Source organism: Carya illinoinensis, chromosome 11 (genome assembly GCF_018687715.1).
Source record: "Carya illinoinensis cultivar Pawnee chromosome 11, C.illinoinensisPawnee_v1, whole genome shotgun sequence".
NCBI lineage: Eukaryota > Viridiplantae > Streptophyta > Magnoliopsida > Fagales > Juglandaceae > Carya > Carya illinoinensis.
In genome coordinates, this window is record NC_056762.1 from 39835493 (window position 1) to 39853497 (window position 18005).

The 18005-nt window shown below is 34.9% G+C and overlaps 1 protein-coding gene and 1 pseudogene across 15 annotated transcripts; one reads left to right on the forward strand and one right to left on the reverse strand.

Moving 5' to 3' along the window:
* Nucleotides 1-2331: 2331 nt before the first annotated feature.
* LOC122281091 lies at nucleotides 2332-14253 on the reverse strand (annotated as a pseudogene).
* Nucleotides 14254-14693: 440 nt separating this feature from the next.
* LOC122281103 lies at nucleotides 14694-18005 on the forward strand. 15 transcript variants are annotated; one of them, XM_043092373.1, is made up of 4 exons: nucleotides 14694-14820; nucleotides 15009-15092; nucleotides 17478-17523; nucleotides 17670-18005. In XM_043092373.1, the coding sequence occupies exons 1-4, from the start codon at nucleotides 14805-14807 to the stop codon at nucleotides 17824-17826; spliced, it is 303 nt and encodes a 100-aa protein (XP_042948307.1). In that variant the 5' UTR covers nucleotides 14694-14804; the 3' UTR covers nucleotides 17827-18005. The 15 variants fall into 15 exon arrangements, 1 of the variants encoding a protein (XP_042948307.1); XR_006230144.1 differs by lacking the exon at nucleotides 14694-14820 and adding an exon at nucleotides 17249-17404 and having other exon boundaries at nucleotides 14950-15092; nucleotides 17670-17976; XR_006230145.1 differs by lacking the exon at nucleotides 14694-14820 and adding an exon at nucleotides 17249-17323 and having other exon boundaries at nucleotides 14950-15092; nucleotides 17670-17976.

An 18005-nucleotide genomic window follows, 5' to 3' on the forward strand; every position in this document is an offset into this window, starting at 1 on the left:
CAACCCGCACGGTATCTACTGCATCAGAACTGATGACACCTTCTTCCTCCCACTTGGACAAATCCCTGCCGTTGGTGGATTCCAATTGTCACGATTAGCCCCACTTGGGCAAATCACTAGCCTTCCGTCGGCCTACATTAGAGACTCTGCTGTTTCGGGGCTCGAATCAGATGGCGGAGGTGAGATTTCGTCCCTGCTCTGCCCCGTACTTCGACTCTGGTATGTTCTGCGTTGAGTTTTCTCTTCGCATGTAACGTCTTCGTCTTCTTTCTCCTTGACCGATCTACGTCTTCTTCGCTTCTCGTCGGTCTGAGTTGACGCGTCGGCGACAACCTTTTTGGTTGACTCACTGGAAGACTCGGCCTTGTAGACCTTGTAGTCGTTGAGATTGATCAAGCTCCACGATTTTAGCTTCACGATCAATGGTCTCAAAATCGCTGGAGTTCTGGTCGGTTTCAGCGGGTTCGACCCGCAACTTCCTTCAATCGGCTTTTTCGGACGGGTTAGTTCGGGTCTCACGGACGGGACGGGTCAGAGCATTTTTTGCACAGGCCTACCGGTGATAGGCAACCTTTTCCAATGTACTTGCACCATTTTTTTTTTTTTTTGAGTTTTTCATTCACTTTTCCTAAGTCATTAAGATATGGTTCATTGTAGTTCTTGCTAGTTGCTTAGATGAAAACCACTGATTGACATCAATCAAACAACAAAAGTATCTATCTTGTGTCTATTAAGGTCATCAATTAATAGCTTTGAAATACATTGCCTAAGTTTGAGTTGCTAAGACTTATCATAAGGTCTTGTGTTGAACTTAACCCTAAACTAGTAGGAATTAGTGTAACCCAAGACTGCAACTATCTGATCTTAAGTAGAGAAATGTGAAATTAGTAACTTATCACAAAAAAAAAAAAAAAAATTAGAATCCACAATTATAAATCCTGAGAGACTAAGTGGTACAATACTCTTCTTACCCCCAACTAAAAATGGGCAGTGTCCTCACTGCAAATCATGAATAAACAATGCATGAAAGTAAATAGGTCGAAGGAAATACTTGAAATGGCTGAGGGGATCATGAAAGTAAAAATGAAACCAAAAAAAAAAAAGAACTAAACAACGCTGAACTTGAAGAGATAGAATGAAGAAAAAGAAAGAAGGAAAGAGAAAAAGAAAATGAATGAAAGAACAAAACATAGATGTGAAATAAACAAAAACAGAAAAAAAAAAAAAGAAAGAAAAAAATTAAAGCAAAATATAAATGAACTAAGGGTCATGAAAATAAGGAATGGAAGTATCCGCAGGTGAAAATTTTTCCAAAAAATGTTAAGTCGGTCATTTACTTTGAAAGTGTTTCCATTTTGAGGATTAGTAATATCAATAGTTCCATATGGAAACACAGTCTTAACTAAATAAGGATCACTCCACCTCCCTGGAAATAGGTGAGGGCGAGAATTGTAAAATAAAACTTGTTCATTAGACTCAAAATTCTTTCTTTGGATGTGCTTGTCATGTAACATCTTCATGCGCTCCTTTCACAATTTGGAATTGTCATATGCATCTCATCTAACTCTGAAATCTGAATCTTTCTCACAAAACCAGCATGGTCAATAGAAAAATTGAATTGTTTAACAGCCCAATATGCCTTATGTTTAAGTTCAACGGAAAGGTGACATACTTTTCCATATACCAAGCGATAAGGGGACACGTTAAGAGAAGTTTTAAAAGCTGTCCTATAAGTCCAAAGTGCATCAGTCAACCTTAAAGACCAATATTTTTTGTTGGGATTGACTATCTTTTTGAAGATGTGCTTAAACTCCCTATTAGCTAATTCGACTTGCCTATTTTTTTGAAGGTAAAATATGGAATGAAAACCTTATGGTGTATACCATATTTTTTCATAAGAGTAGCAAAGGGTTCATTGCAAAAATGGATTCCATTCTTATTAATGATAGCTCTAGGCATGCCAAATCTAGCAAAAATATTTTCTTTCAGGAACTTAAGCATGACCTTATGATCATTTGTTTTACAAGGAATGACTTCAAACCACTTAGAAACATAATCAACCACCACTTAGGATTTGGTTAAACAATTTAATCACTTTAACAACTTAATTATGTAATTTTGACACCTCATCACATGCCATGTCAATTAAAATAGGTACTAACATAAACTATTTTAATTACATGACATATTGTAATAGGATCGAAGTATCACATCATCTATATTTCTAGAGTACCGAATAGTTTTCCTACAAAGTAAATGTATATTGCGATTACAATACCCATTCATATTGATTAGAAAATGGAGTAGGATGCGATATAAAACTACACCCTATAATAAAAAACTGATGCTAGAATTTTGTGGTGTTTAAAAAATCTCAACTACACGTTTTTATAGATAAAATCCTTGAAATTAAAATAAAAAATAAATAAATACTATAACCATCCCAAGGGGTGGCCGGAAATCCTACCGCCCGAGTGGCCACAGACAACCACTAGAATCTGGTAAATAACTAACAACAGTCACTTCAACTGTTGTCCTGACATCATAAGTCAACAGAATATTATAAAGAAATACCAAGAAAGAATGTGATAATCTTTCTTATTTTCCTCAATATTAATCACTCAAATCAACATCGTAAAGATCCTTAAAGCTTGCTCGATGAAGAATGGTCTCGGGTGTCGTCCTTACTGGGGAGAGAGATGGAGGAATCAATCCAAGGTCCATCCTCCAGTGATATGCCTCTCCGCATGTCACTGCGACTGTCTTGAGATGATGAAGAGATATGAGTTTGGCTATCTTGGGATATCTTCTCAAAGGCTCTGAACCTTGCATCGGGGTTTGTTTCACTGCGCTTGATTATTGGTGCCTGAACTGGAATTTTTCCGTCTAGCATACTTATTACGGAAGACATTGATGGTCTGAGAGTTGGAGAGGGGTTGGTGCATAAGAGAGACAAGTTGAGCATTCTCATTGCCTCTTCAGAGGAGTAGCTTGACCCAAGACTTGGATCCACTAGGTCTAGAAGGTTTCCCTGCTCTTGTAGGACGTAGGCCTTCAGTTTCATGTAAAAAACAAAACACACAGAATTATTCATGATCTCATGCATACTTGCAAGTTGCCAACAAAAAACTAGATGGCATGCATGAAGGAGGAGCATGTCGACACCAAGCACACGCATTTTATTATTATTTTTTTTTATGAGTGAATACATAAATAGACCATACGTTTGTGAATTACTTGAGTGTTCAGAATCACTTTATCATTTCAAGAAATAATATAAATCATGATAATTACTTTAACATTTTCAGAAATAATATAAATAAGAACCCATTTTTCATTGTTTAAAAAGTTTATAAAAAAACAAAAATCAATTTTCTGTCATGAGTTTATATACACAATTACAATATACATATGCTACCATAGTAAGTTGAGATAATTTTATTTATGTGTCCAAAGCAACCTTAATCATGGTAAACTAAATATATCAGTAAGAAGTAAGAAGTATATACTAAGAGATATATTACCCAGTCCAGAAGAAAAACGAACTCGTCCTTTGGCCTGTAACTTGTGTTGCTCTTCCCACTAACAATCTCCAAGGCAACTACTCCAAAGCTGTATACATCTGCTTTGTCAGTCAAGTAACCCCTCATTGCGTATTCTGGAGCCATATAACCTCTGAAGAAAAGCATAAAGCACTAGGACAGTGATGAGTTATGCCATTAGGTAAAATGAAATCCAGCCAAGAGAGGCTTCTAATATCCATTACGATGGCGTCTAACATATTTTCTAAATGATGTGTAAAATCATTACTCCTATTTTTTTTTATTACCCTAGCATAAGATCTTTTATACAATAAACAAATCATGTTTAGAGAAGCAAAATGAAGAGCAAGGTGTATGGGACTCACATTGTTCCAGCAATTCTTGTGCTGATATGTGTGTTCTCTTCTTCATCAAGCTTCGCTAAACCAAAATCAGATATCTTGGCATTTAGATCCTTGTCAAGGAGAACATTTGTTGCCTTTATGTCTCTGTGAACTATTTTCAATCTTGATTCCTCATGAAGATAAGCTAACCCCCTGGCTATTCCCAAGCATATCTTCTTCCTCGTAGGCCAATCCAAGTGTAGCTTGTGCTCCTCGTGACCTAAATTGAAAACCAAGAGAGTTTTAAGTTCAAAGTCAAACTATTGAAATACAAAAAACTGTTTGTCACTGAAGGATTTACCAAAAAGTGCACGAGCAAGACTATTGTTTTCCATGTATTCATATATTAGTAACAACTGGTTTCCTTCGATACAGCATCCATAGAGCCTCACAAGATTTGGATGCAGTAGTGCAGATATCATGCCTATCTCAGTGACAAATTCACGGCTCCCTTGCTTTGATTTGGAGGATAGCTGCTTAACAGCGATTAAAGCACCATCTGATAGTTCACCCTAAGACCAAGCAAAGCAATTTCAGAAAAATTATTTTTAGATACGTTTTTTCTATGGCTAAAATTGTGGCAGGTGGTCATTCATAATTACCTTGTATACTGGCCCAAAACCTCCTTCACCTATCTTATTTGTAGGGTCAAAGTTACCGGTGGCAGCTTTAATTTGTCTCAAGGTAAAATGACCTGTTTGTAGATCTAGTCCACGTAGTTCTGTAAGAAGAAAAGAATTCAGAGAAGTACTTTCACAAGAGAAGGAATGAAACAGAAAAGAAAGAATAAAGAATGTGATGGAATGTGTCTCTAACAGTATACACAATGAAACACAGACATAAACACATCCATAAAAAATGAGAATCGCTTTGTCCTCCAGTTGGGATGTTAAAGGCCTATTAAACCAAAATGCAGTCCATTCTAAATTTTGGTCTTGCACTTCAGTATCTTCTCCAGTTATCACATCAACAAACACAGAAAACAACCAATAAATACAACATATAAGTTCAAATGAGAATTAGAAATCCCAGCATTTATTAACAGTGACAATGCTAGCCATTACAAATTTCTAAAGGGTATGGGGACCTTTTACTAGCCAATAATAGCATAAAAATTGCAAAGCGAGAGAAAGAGAGGACCGCCATCTTTAATCCATCTTCTTTCCTTTCGTGTCTATGCATAGTTGTGCATGTGCAGGGTGTCTACACAATACTTTTTATGCGTGCGTGTATTTGTGCGATTAACTTACCATTATCTTCAAGTTCTTTTCCCCCCAGATAACCCCTCATTCGGAGAGCAGCCAAAGCCAGTCCAAGGAGCACACATGATGCAAGTATAATGCCAGCAATAGCTCCGGCAGATAGATCGCGTGAAACATCAAAGTCTACAAGAAGAGAAGGATGTTTACATGAGAAGTTCCTCATAAAAATGATAAGAGATCCTAAGTTATGGCAAAAAAACTTACTTGCTTCCATTGAAATGGCAGAAATAAGAGGACCATAGACAGGTCTTTCAGGAATGGCGGTAGTTCCTTTCCCTGCCCAGTACAAATGAATTTCCAGAGTGCTACCTTCAACAAAAACATCAAATTCCTTGAAGGTGCCGTTACCAGCAACTTTAGCATCATCCATAATATTAAAATCCTTCAAAACTATATTCCCCTGATAAAAAAAATTCAAAGTCAAACCTCATAAAATTCAACACAAAATTAAATCTATTCTCTTTTAAACCCAAACAAAACATTGAAAGTTATCACATAACATACTGTCTCCTGATCTTAAGAAACTTTTATCAACTTACTTGAATTGAGACATCAAATATGCGCCTCCCCAGGCTGCTAAACGTCTGACCATCAGAAAACATTATCTCAGCAAAGTAGAGCTTTACTTTGTAGCTTCCCTTTCGCAAACAAAGACCATAGTACTTAAGTGATAGTGGGGAAAGTCGCGCTGTTTGGTAGAAGTCTGGGCCAGTCACGTTCAAAGAACCTGAACTTGCAAGGTTGCTAGTCTCTTGTTTACCCGTGAAAACTCCTGTACTACTGTAAGCCCATTTATCAGAACGAGAACTAAATTGCGAGAAGCCACCACTATTGGAATCATCTTCATACACCTTCCCTTCGAATGTGATACTCCGCCCTCCACAATTAATAAACAATTCATAATCTGCAGATATCATAATAACCATTTCATCTAATACTTCCATAGGTGTCTCCAATAAATAGACTTCTAAGTGCAGTTCTTAAAATGAACAATCTTTATATGTATCTATGCGTACTTTGTGCTTTTCTTGGACAGGGGAGGCCTTTCTTCAAACACCAACTGCTTCTAGAAGTTGAAATTTTAGGTTCAGTCAAATAAATCTGTTTTGAATGCAAATTGAGAAAGCAAAATAAATGTGTCTTAAAAAGCAAAGAACTTACAAGTTGTCCCCAAGAGATGAATAACTGGAAACCATATTCCTGTATGATGATATGGATAATTTAAATGCAAGAGGAATGAATATATCAGTCGTGTACACACAAACTACCATTCTTATAACAGAAGATTAATATTGAATTCATTTTCATATCTCTTCGACGGGAATATCATTTCATTCAGAAATCATTAATGCTAACAAAAAAAACTTACACAAATGACTCGTCTCCACAACTAGTGTTTGGTGACCCTGAAAAATTGTTGTAAGATATATCCCTGTTGAAAAATCAGGCACATTAATCCTTGTTGACTTTTACAAAACATCTCATCTCATCTTACTTAATCATTACAACTTTTTCAAAGTTCCATATAAAATAAAATAAACAATTCAATCTTTTCAAATTTCAATACAAAAATAATATTAAAACAATATATTCTAATAATATTTTATTCAACTTTCAACTTTAATCTCAACTCATCTCATTTCTGAAGACAAACGAGATCAACAAATCAGACCAATATTCAATAACTACAGATCTAAATATCTAAGCAAAATCGACCTATCAAAAAATATCTAAGCAAAATCTAAAACCAAACCCCTAGATACCAAACCAAAATCTAAGAAAGCAATAAAACAATCAACACTGAGATTTTGGTAACAAAGTGGAGACTCATTTGAAAAACCTCTTTAAAATCTAAAACCAAATCCAAAGGTATCTACTATAGAAAATTTTTGTTACAAACTGTTCCTACGTACAAACCCTTGTAGCTCCAAAAGACCCAACTTGCAACCCCCCCAAATGACCCGTTCGCCTCCCCAACTTTGTGGCTCTATAACCTCTAACCTTTTACTAAATGAATAATCTTGACGGAAGAACCTCTTCCACTTCAAACTGGAACTCCAGTGGCTGTAGGCTTTTCTGTGGTTTAGTATGAAAATAATAATCAATGAGAGAGAATCTTGAGGATTCGATATGTTTCATGGAGTTTTCTCTCGAGGAAGACAATATAGGAGCTGTTGTGGCCTCTCTCTAACCTAGAAATCGTGCATAATGATCAATGTATAGTTAAGAGTTTCTTTAGGTCGTTTAGAGACTCCGAATCTAAGTGAAAAGGTCGAGCAACTGCCAAGCAAACTCTCAGTCTAGTTTTTCGGTTAGCTCAATGTCGAGATATTTTGACCTAGTAAACATTAGAACTTGAAGATCCTTGTAAACTATGAATCAATAAAGAATTTAGTTAGCTTTTCAATGCCACCAAGATCACCTCACTAAGATGCCAGGATCAAAAGTTAAGGCTGATTTAATATGACTAGGTTGATCTCATCAAATCTTGCAAATTTGCAATCTTTACACTTATTGTTCCAATTGCAACCTAGACTCTACCCAACATATTTACAACCTAAGCTTTGTCATAAAATTATGCCAACATATTATTTTTATATCAACACCTACAATATAATCATAACATTGTTACACTTCTTACCTAAGAAAGAATGAAAAACAAATAAAATGTCACAATTTATCAAATGAGTCTCACAATCCAGAACCCAAAAATCACTAGTGTATAGAAAATTTCACAGCTAAATGAAATGAAGATACTCAGCTTAAAGTAGACTTACAAGTTCTTTTTGCTGTTCAATACCCACTTAGGTACTTGCCCACTTAATGAGTTGTTGGTTAAGAACCTACATCCATAAAGTACATGTCATCTCATTTCTTGCCAAGTGAATGGTCATTGTTGCAGAGGAGACAACTTGAGAACCAAATTAAACATGAAATATTTGCATAAATAAACTAATATTTAGTTCCTATGATTATCAGCTTACATAAAATCTAGTTTCACTTCTCCAATTGTGTCTGGAATTCGGCCACTGATATTATTGAAGCTCAGATCTCTACAAGGGGAAAAAAAGTCGTATGAACATATATATAATTATTTGTTTCAATGATTTACATACTAATAGTGGAAGCCAATTTGTTTAAAATAATTTATTTTCCAAAATTTTGTTCTAACAGATCAATCAAAACTCTATCCTACATAAGGCAATTTCTAAGTTTCTTAGATGAATAAAGCCATCAGCACAAGTTAGTAAGTGATATTGCATAATCCTCCATCTTCAGAGAAAAAAACGCCATACACCATGTGACTTATATCTTATAGGCTGATATATCAAGCCTATAAGATAATGACCAAGAAAAAATAAAAATAAATTTAAAATATATGAAAGAGAGAAAACTACCACCAGTTTCAAAAGATTGAAGGACTAATATATATGTTGAACATTGGCCGAATGAGAATCCATTTTTTTCACAATGCATAAGTATTTTTGTTGAACCATGAGCTGCCCATCCACTCAAAACTAATTATTGAACTTTCAAGTTTTTCATGGAATTAAACATCGCACCTTACACGTCTAATCTTAGAGCGGTTGCAGTGAATAGTATTTTGTGTACACACCCCAACAATACATACAATAAAAAATTAATTAATTGGGTTGAAACAATAGTCAGTATAATTTTATAATTATTTCAATTCATATCAAATTAAACATCACACATGACTTTCTTGAAGAACTTAGTTTTATATTTTGTAATGACATGGAACCCAAAGACTGTAGACACAATATCTTTTTTAATTGGTTAAATACTGTACCTGCACAAGAATTGGGTAAATAATTGGCTTTTCAACAATGATAAATTATCATCTTTTTACCGATGAAACTAAATTGTTTGCATCCAATGATTCAAACCTTTGACTTGGGGAGGATAACAATATCAGATGCATTATATTCACAGAAGTCCAAAAGAAAAATGTATTCACCCAGGACAAAGAAAAACAACTTCAAAATCCAAACATCTTTATAATTAGTCCATTTTAAGCAACTTACAATCTCTTCAAATTTTTCAACTCTCCGATATAATCTGGGAATGAAGAATTGATTAAGCAATTCCTAAGCACCCTGAGAGCACAGAAATAAGAGAAACAGCTCAATAAATTTAAGAAACAAAACAAACACAAAAGGCACAGCTTATTATGATACGATTAATGTTTGCTTAAAAGAATGAGCATTTATATATAGCTTACAGATATTTCAACTTTTTCAAATCCTGCAAATCAGGGAATCCAATACTTGATCCTTTCAAATCAGATATCCTCCTGACAAACACAAACATGATAAGATCAGTACAACTCAAATGTACCATCCTTCAGATTTCACATTCTACTCAATTAATGTCCAGGAAAGGAACATGTGCTCACAATTCTTCTAAATTTGTCAACCGGGATATGTTAGAAGGAATGGGGCCTTCCATGTCTGTGCCTTGTATATCACTGCCAAAAAAAATCCTCAGATAGGACAGAAAAAATACTGAACTTTTATGACTCCAAGAACAGAAAGATGGCAGATAAGAGGTATGGAAGTACAAGACTCACAGTCTTGTAAGATTGATCCAATTCCCAACAAAATCGGGTATTTTCCCTGATATTCTGCTCCCATCTATCCTACTGCAGGCAGTAGCTCAAGTTTGAAGAATTTCTGAATTCTAAAAGCTGCATCTCCAAATAAAGTTTTATAGAATGGCACAACTTACAATTCAGATAAATTCTTTAAATCGCCAAATGTTTTCGGTATTGTTCCCGTAAAATTGTTTCCAGAAAGAAGGCTGCAAGATAATGAAACATTAGGTCATACTTTTCCTCGAAATAATACGGCAACAAGAAGTGGTGCAATGCAAGTGAGGTGCTGATTTAACATGAATATGACATGTTAGTCATAGATGTGCATGTCCCAAAAGAATGAAAATAGAAACTCCCTTTTATTTATTTATTTTATTTATTTATAAAGTCTAGTTCCAGCCAATACACAATTAATATGAGACCCAGTATCCATACAACTCCTTTACCATCCATCAGGCCAACATGTTCATAATCTGGAGATCAAATCCCTGTCAAGGACATTGGAGTAGATTCTGGGGTGCTAGGACTAATCGTAAGCTTAATTCCATCTATTACACAACCATATGGCACTTAGTACCAATGCAAGATCATTATAATCCACTTCTCAAACGTACTACTTAAATCAATGCTTTCACAGTCCAGATTATGCAAGAAGCATGATTATAAAAGTAGATGGACCATAAATATGCAGACAGAAACAATTCAAGCTTGACATATGAAAATGGCAAATTTGGGCTTTTATTTCATGACTTTTGAATTAACAAAAATAGAGTGTTCTAAGTCTTACAGTCTTTTCAAGTTGCTCAATTTTCCGAGGCTTTCAGGAAGTGATCCTTCAAGCAGATTATCTTCCAAGTCCCTGTAAAATGACACTTTAACTGTAATCTGGGTAGTATATCATCCTTCTTTCACTAAGGAATAAGATTCTAATTCATGACTTTTGTTTAAACTTTTTTTAATTAGCAAACAAACAACTCTAATCCATGACTTACAGCTCCTCGAGTGAACTAATGTAACCAATTTTTGGAGGAACTTCACTTATCCGGTTTCCCAAAAGGGACCTGCAGATTATTAACCGTCACAGATTAACCAACCTGCTGACCCTTTGGCCAATACCATCATGGAAAATAATGATGACCATCACAGATACAAATGCAAAATAGTACTTACAAATTGACAAGAGGGAGCTTAGCAAAAGTTGTGGGAATTGGTCCATTGATATAATTGCGATCGAGATCACTGTTTAAAAAGGAAACTTCACTTAGTCTTCAAGGTCATTATACAAATGGGTGCCAATCTCCCATCCAAATCGGTTCAAAAAAAGGGGACAGGTTCCTTTGATGATTGTATCAATAAGTGAATTTTTATTCCAAAAAAGAAAGTACTCTTTGTTGTTAACATGGCATGGCTTGCATGGTACATGCTTGGCAACCAAACTCGGAAAAATATTATGATTTTTCTACTAACCTAGTTTTGGTCTTATCCTATACTACACTCCTATCACATTGTGTTGATACGGCATTGTTGATCCACCATCAGATTAGTCCTTATTTTTTAAAATAATAGATTCAAAAATTGATGGGCAATGCCAAGTCGACACAATGAGATAAAATGTGAGATGAGATTGCACGGGCGCCACCCCCCACCCCGCTCCCCCCCCAAAAAAAAAAAAAACATTTTACAAGTATTCAGTAACCAATAATCTGAGGAAAATTGAGCAAACTGATGATGTAATGAGTTGAGTTGACTTCTTTAATCCAGAAAAGCAGGTATGTTCCTCTTACAGTCTTCGCAGATTAGTAAAATTTCCAAATTCAGCCGGTAGAACTCCAATTAAATTGAGTCTCTTCAGTTCACTGTCACACGAACAAAAGATGGATGAAAGCATAAAAAGAACTCAGATATATATAGAAATCTTATACGAATTCCAAGAATTAGTACACTCAGAGACTACTTAACCAAATTTTGATTAAAGGACTTCTAGTGTTTGTCAGAAAACAAAAAGTATCATGACGTCATCCATGTTTTTGCACATTTATATATATATATATATATATATATACTGTTGCTGCATATGTATACTGCAACTACTAGTTTTCAATACTAAAGACAAATATTTTCTTGCTGCTTATTAAAAAAAAAAAGTCCATGATAAATCTGTTGTTGGGATATGCAGCTGCATATTTATCAAAGAAAACGCGGGAAAAAGAAATAGTAAGGTCATACATTCCTGTGATGCTGCAAACAGTGCTATTACAGTCGCATGAGACATTACGAGTTGGACCTTCGGTTGTTGTACTTGTCAGGTTGACATTCCTATCCTGGCAAAAATTTTCGCTGATATGCCAATTTAAGTTCTTTAATTTGCTGGATATTGCTTCCAGAGCTTTCACTGTTAGATAAAACCAATTGTTTATCCAAATACATGCACGATAGATAAAAATTAGGAATCATGCAAGCAAAAACTGAAAAGGATATGAAAAGCAACAATTAAGAGAAGAGAGATTGTACAATTCTCGTCCTCAAAAGCAAATAAATTTGTATGATAAGCTAATTTTTGTACATCTTGAATTTCTCGCATATTTCTTTGCTAATAAGCTATCATTAAAGCATTTCTCATTTATCAAACAGCATGAAGCCCAAATAGTAAAAAGAGATATTATGTCAACAAAATTCAGATATAATGAAACCAGCCGTAGCACTTTACATTGCAAAGTAAATAGAGAATAATGAATATATAATTAATACCAAGTCAAACCAACCAAGTTCAAAACCACCAGCTAGAGCTCGATCAATGCTTTTTAATAACGTGTCGGTCCCGATTTGCGTATCAATGTTGCTGCCTTTATATTTAAAATTTACATTAACATCATTTTTATTAAAGTGTGACTTTCTAATCAATCACGTTGAATGGATGAGTGTATTGATATGCGAAATTGCTTACAACCAAAATTTTCTAATATTTTAACATATTTGACCACGTAGTATTTCTTTTGATAATTTTTTTACTTAATAATTAATTAAGTGATTTTTTTTATTAATGTTGTGAATTTTTTTTAAATATTTAAAAATATTTTACATTTGTCTAGACACAAATTTAAATTTAAGTTGGTGGCTTTAACTTGACTCATAAAGTATATTAGTGGACAGAAAGGGAAATTGATTTTTTTTTTTTTTTTTTTTTTTTGGTTTTATGGTTCATTTTCTGAGGAGTACACGAGCAGAGTGTTAATTATACAAGACAATAATTATTTTATTATTTAATATATCATAATACTCTCTTCTAGGAGAGATAATGAGTTGAGTATTTTAATTAAATAGGATAGAATATAAAATAAATATTCAAATAGTTAAGATCTATATTAATAAATAAATAAATTTTATTATTTAATTTATATTTTAAAATATTGTTTGGAGATGACTTTTTTCTGGGTGCAAATTAAAACACATTAGAACGGAAAAACGAAAAGTTGTTCTGTATATATATATTTTTAATATTTTTAAATATATTTTTTAAAAAAATTATATTATCATTTAAAAATATTTTTTAATCACTAAAAAAAATTCTGTGGTCGGATAAAGCATTTATCCTTTTTATCATTAAAAAGGTGAAGGGGACAGAGTAAAGAAAGAGACGTTGGGCCCTCCTGACAATTTCATGCACGTAACAAATAATTAAGAAGCAAAAGGTTGATATCTCAAATCTCATAAAGTAGACTACCAAGTGGGCCCTCCGCCATACCCTACAGTAGCTCCATCATCTTCCATGGACAGGGAAAGAAGATGATGACTCTCTCGTCTTCATTTAACGTCAAAATCAATTGTCAATTTTTTATAATGTTTTATCCCCAAATTGGGGATGGGGATGACGCTGCAATTAAATCACAAACCCATAGTTTCCTTTAAAGATTGAACAAAAAAAACACGACATTCACGGAATAAATACCGTATAGAACACAAAAATTTTAAGATTTAAAAAAAATTAAATTATTTATTATATTTTATATAAAAATTTTAAAAAATTATAATAATTATATGAAAAGATATGATTTGTTAAATTAAAATTAAAAAGAAAACTTCAGAACAAAATTATCGCACAAATAAAATAAAAGTGAAGTGACTTTATATGTTAGGTAAGATCTTATAGATTTTATGAAAATAAAATAGATCTAATAAATTTTATAAAAAAACATTAATATATAGATTTATTTTATATAATATTTTTATACATGTAGCATTTGAGAATAGAGAGAACAGTTGCAGCAACAAATTGTAAACAGCCATCCAAATGTCCTTTCGAAAAAAAAGGTACGTACCTTCATTTTGTGCCAAGGGTTGAGCGTTCGTTCCAAACTCAGTAGTGAAGGAATTCAAGACCAAGATGCCAAGAACAAGAACATAGACAACCTTATGATCTGAGCTCAAGAACCCCATTTTCTTCTTCCAATAAACTCGAAGTACTGCTACTGCTAAGGGTCTAATACATAAGAGACTACAGGCCAAGAATGGCAACCACGCTAACAAAGGCCAGAGAGAGAAGTCGACGAGGGGCTTGAAGATAAGTGGACTAGAGGTCGTTCAACGAGGAAGGAAATGAGGAAAATTAAAACAACACACGAAAAGTCGTAAGTACGGCAAAATTATTTTATAGACTGACGAGAAGCGTCCGCCCCACTCTCTTCTTCCTCACGACTAGAATAGCAACCACCCTAACAAAGGCCGAGAGAGAGAGAGGGAGAGGGAGAGAGAGTGAGAGTGAGAGAGAGAATGAGTGGTCGACGAGGGGCTTGAAGATAAAGTGGAGCCAGACATCGTTCAACAAGGAAGAAAATGAGAAAAATTAAAACAACGCACAAAAAGTCACAAATACGGACAAAAATATTCAGTTCTTCCACCGACGGGCATTATCGCGTACACCTGCGGAGGCCGATGACGTGGCGGAACTCATCTTTTGTTTTATATATTTTTTTTTAAATAACAAAAGTGTATAACGAAGAAGTTGATGACGGCAAAGCAGTGTGAGTTTTTCCTCAACACGTCCAGATCCATCTTCCCCCCTTCCTCAGTGAACAGTTTTCTATATCCCTTTGTTGTAAGAGATTAAGGACGCAGGTTAACTACAGTATTCCATCTTACCCTTCCTTCGTCATTTTCGGCTCCCAATTTGTGGGTCGCTCATCTCTCTCATTTCTTCATGGAAGCTCAGTGGCACTGGACATTAACACACCTAGGCCAGGTCATGGCCTCCCAATTTCGGCAAACGACATGAACTCCGTCGGCGGCGTCTCTGGTTGGTAATCTCAACTCTGCACCCCACAAACGTTTTCATTATTTAGAGTTTTTGGTTCCCTTTCTTCTCTTGATTATAACACGGGTGCAGCATAAATTTTGTAGCCCATTTTGTGCTGCTTCACACGGATTTATGCCCCAAAGAGAACATTTTTGTAGTGTCTTGTTGAATTTATTTGGTACGCCCACCTCGAGGTTAATTTTCGTCACTTTCATTTCAACTTCGCAAGGAATTGGTTACATTCCGACAGATGAGAGAATGTCACTAAAAAGGCACAATGGCATTAGGTGTAGGCATGCTGCATTGAGATCTGATTCAAAGGCCTGTAGGTATAGGTTGAAATCCACAGTGGCACTGGACATTTCAACAAAATAGATGCCTTTGCTAGCCTAAAGGGGAGAAACAAAAAACATTTACGTTGTGATACATGATCTAACCATTGTAATCTATAAGACTTGATAGCAAAACGTAGAAGTATTGTGGAATGAGCAGCATTGTCGTGACAAAGCAGGCCATATTTGGCAGCCGCAAATCCTAGTGCTTAATGTCCTTAAACACTAGTACAAGAAAAAAGAAAAAAGAAAAAACTCCTCGATTTGAAAATTGTTTTCTCATTAATTTATGTTCTATTTTTTGGTCTATTGGCGACAAAATCGCTGACAATAATCTCTCTTTGTCTATCACAAACGGAATTTGATCATGGTTTTTGTTTTTTTTTTTGGTTTTTCTTCCTTTTTATTTTGTATTCTGTAAGCTGCATTATGTAGCAGAGTTTTAATGGACAAGTACCAACCATGCATGCTTTCTTCACTTTTTGGGCAGGGTTTCCTTTCTTTATCTACCAATTACAGGATTAGCCAGATTCAGTAGAAGGGTTAAAGTTTTTAACCTGGTTTCACAGCTTGAAGGCCCGATGTTATGCATGCTATGCTTTGAAAACTAGCTTGCTCTAGCTCTTTTGCAGCAACAGCAGACCTTGACATTGAAATGGAAACAGAATCCTGTCAAAAGGTTTCTAGATTAGGCAGAACATAAGTCAATGTGAAGTAAAAAGAAATAAAATGGAAGAACTCTCAAAGTCCCACTATAGATTGTATCTAATTTATGGAAACTAACCTCAATCCCTCTTGACAAACTAGTAAGAGTTTACTTCCGAGAGAAAATTGGCTCTAAACAGACTGCACAAAATCAGGGTTGAGTTTAGTGAATGGCAGCCCAAAGAACAACCCTGAAAAATTGTTGCGTACTGTCCTCTTAAGAATTGCTGTGTACTCAGATCTGTTTTTTGTCCTAGAACTATTATTTTGAGGAAACTTTGAGATGCAACTTGCACTATGTACTGAAAGAGTATTAAAAAATTCTAGAGCGCTTTTCCACCCAATCTTCCCTCTTCTTCTTTGGACTCTTTAAGCCACTTGGGTTTGGATGAGTTTTTCACAATATCTAGAGCACTTTATCATTCAGATGTTATTTGCATAGCGTGCGACAGCCACTCTGTTGGTGGAATTGGAGCATGGCTAATGGGTTAATCTTGAGCATGGTAAATTTATTAGACCAAAAACAAAAAAGTTTAGCTTTTTAGGCATCTACTCACATGTTGTTAAGGAAAGCAGCACTTTTTACTTGAGAAAAAACTACACCTTGAATTTTCACACTGGAAGTCCTAAGATAAAGGGTAAGCTTTTCTTTCTTTTTTCCTTTTTTTTTTTTTTTGATAAGTAAAGATAAAGGGTAAGCTACGGGCAAGTTCTAAAGAAATTCCTACAATGTGTCTTTAAATATGCATGAAACACAAGCTTCTTAAAAAATATGCAGAGAAAGTGGGAGAAGAGTGAATTATTATACCGTACTCGCAGTATTATATTTTATTTGCACCAAGTATTTTAAATGTGCTGTGGGGGAAGAGGAGATAAGGTGGTGCAACCGTTCATGATAATGCAAAAGTAAATTAAAGGAGAGGCACCCCCACCCCCAACAGCAAGATCTCCCCCTCCTGGCTTCTTTTTTATCCAATCCAACCTCATTCTCAGAGAACATGTTCCTGTATTCATCACTTGTTGACAAATAAAATAACTATTTTATTGTGTGTTATGACACGTTTTTACTATGTATACAACTACAGTTAAACAAACTTACAGTTTGTCTGTAATGTTTAGACGCATGGAAATACGGCCGAAGTTTTGGAGTCAAGTGGCCAGATTGGAGAAACAGTCATTGAAACTCAAGAAAGTGTAATTGATCTTGTTTAATTACTTTACGTTTTGGAGTCAAGTGGCCAGATTGGAGAAACAGTCATTGAGACTCAAGAAAGTGTAATTGATCTTATTTAATTACTTTACGCACAAGTATGGAGTTACAGTTTTAACTGTTAGATTATGTTCACAGATGCAACTTGGGGATGGGACACAACCAGAGCTTTGTGGAGCTGTAGGTGGGGAATCTGGTTTTCAATCCCAAGGATGATGTCCATATGGAGCTGTTAACTACAAGTATTGTTAGGACGTGTTTTTTTCTTAGTGGAACTTTAATGGAAAATTAATTCAGTCCCTCGGATATGTTTCTCTGTTTTTCCTGCAGAAATAATGATGTATATCTGAAAATGGGATTGGACAGCACTTTGGACATGTTAGGACTGAAGATTTATGGAAATACTTTCATTCGATGGTTTTGTCTTTTGTTGGTGTATTTGTTTACTCTCAAGTTAGAGAAGTACAATACATTGTTTCTATTTTAGTTTGGAAACTGAACTGGTGTATGTCATTCCATGGTTGTATGTTGAGTTGTAAGTGTTAATTAATACTTGTGAAGTAGGGATTATGTTATTTATATGCAATGGAATGAGGTGCTGCTTGGGCAGCCCAAACTATGTTTTGTTAAAGTTAAATAAGGGACTTGAATGAGGTTCTAATTATA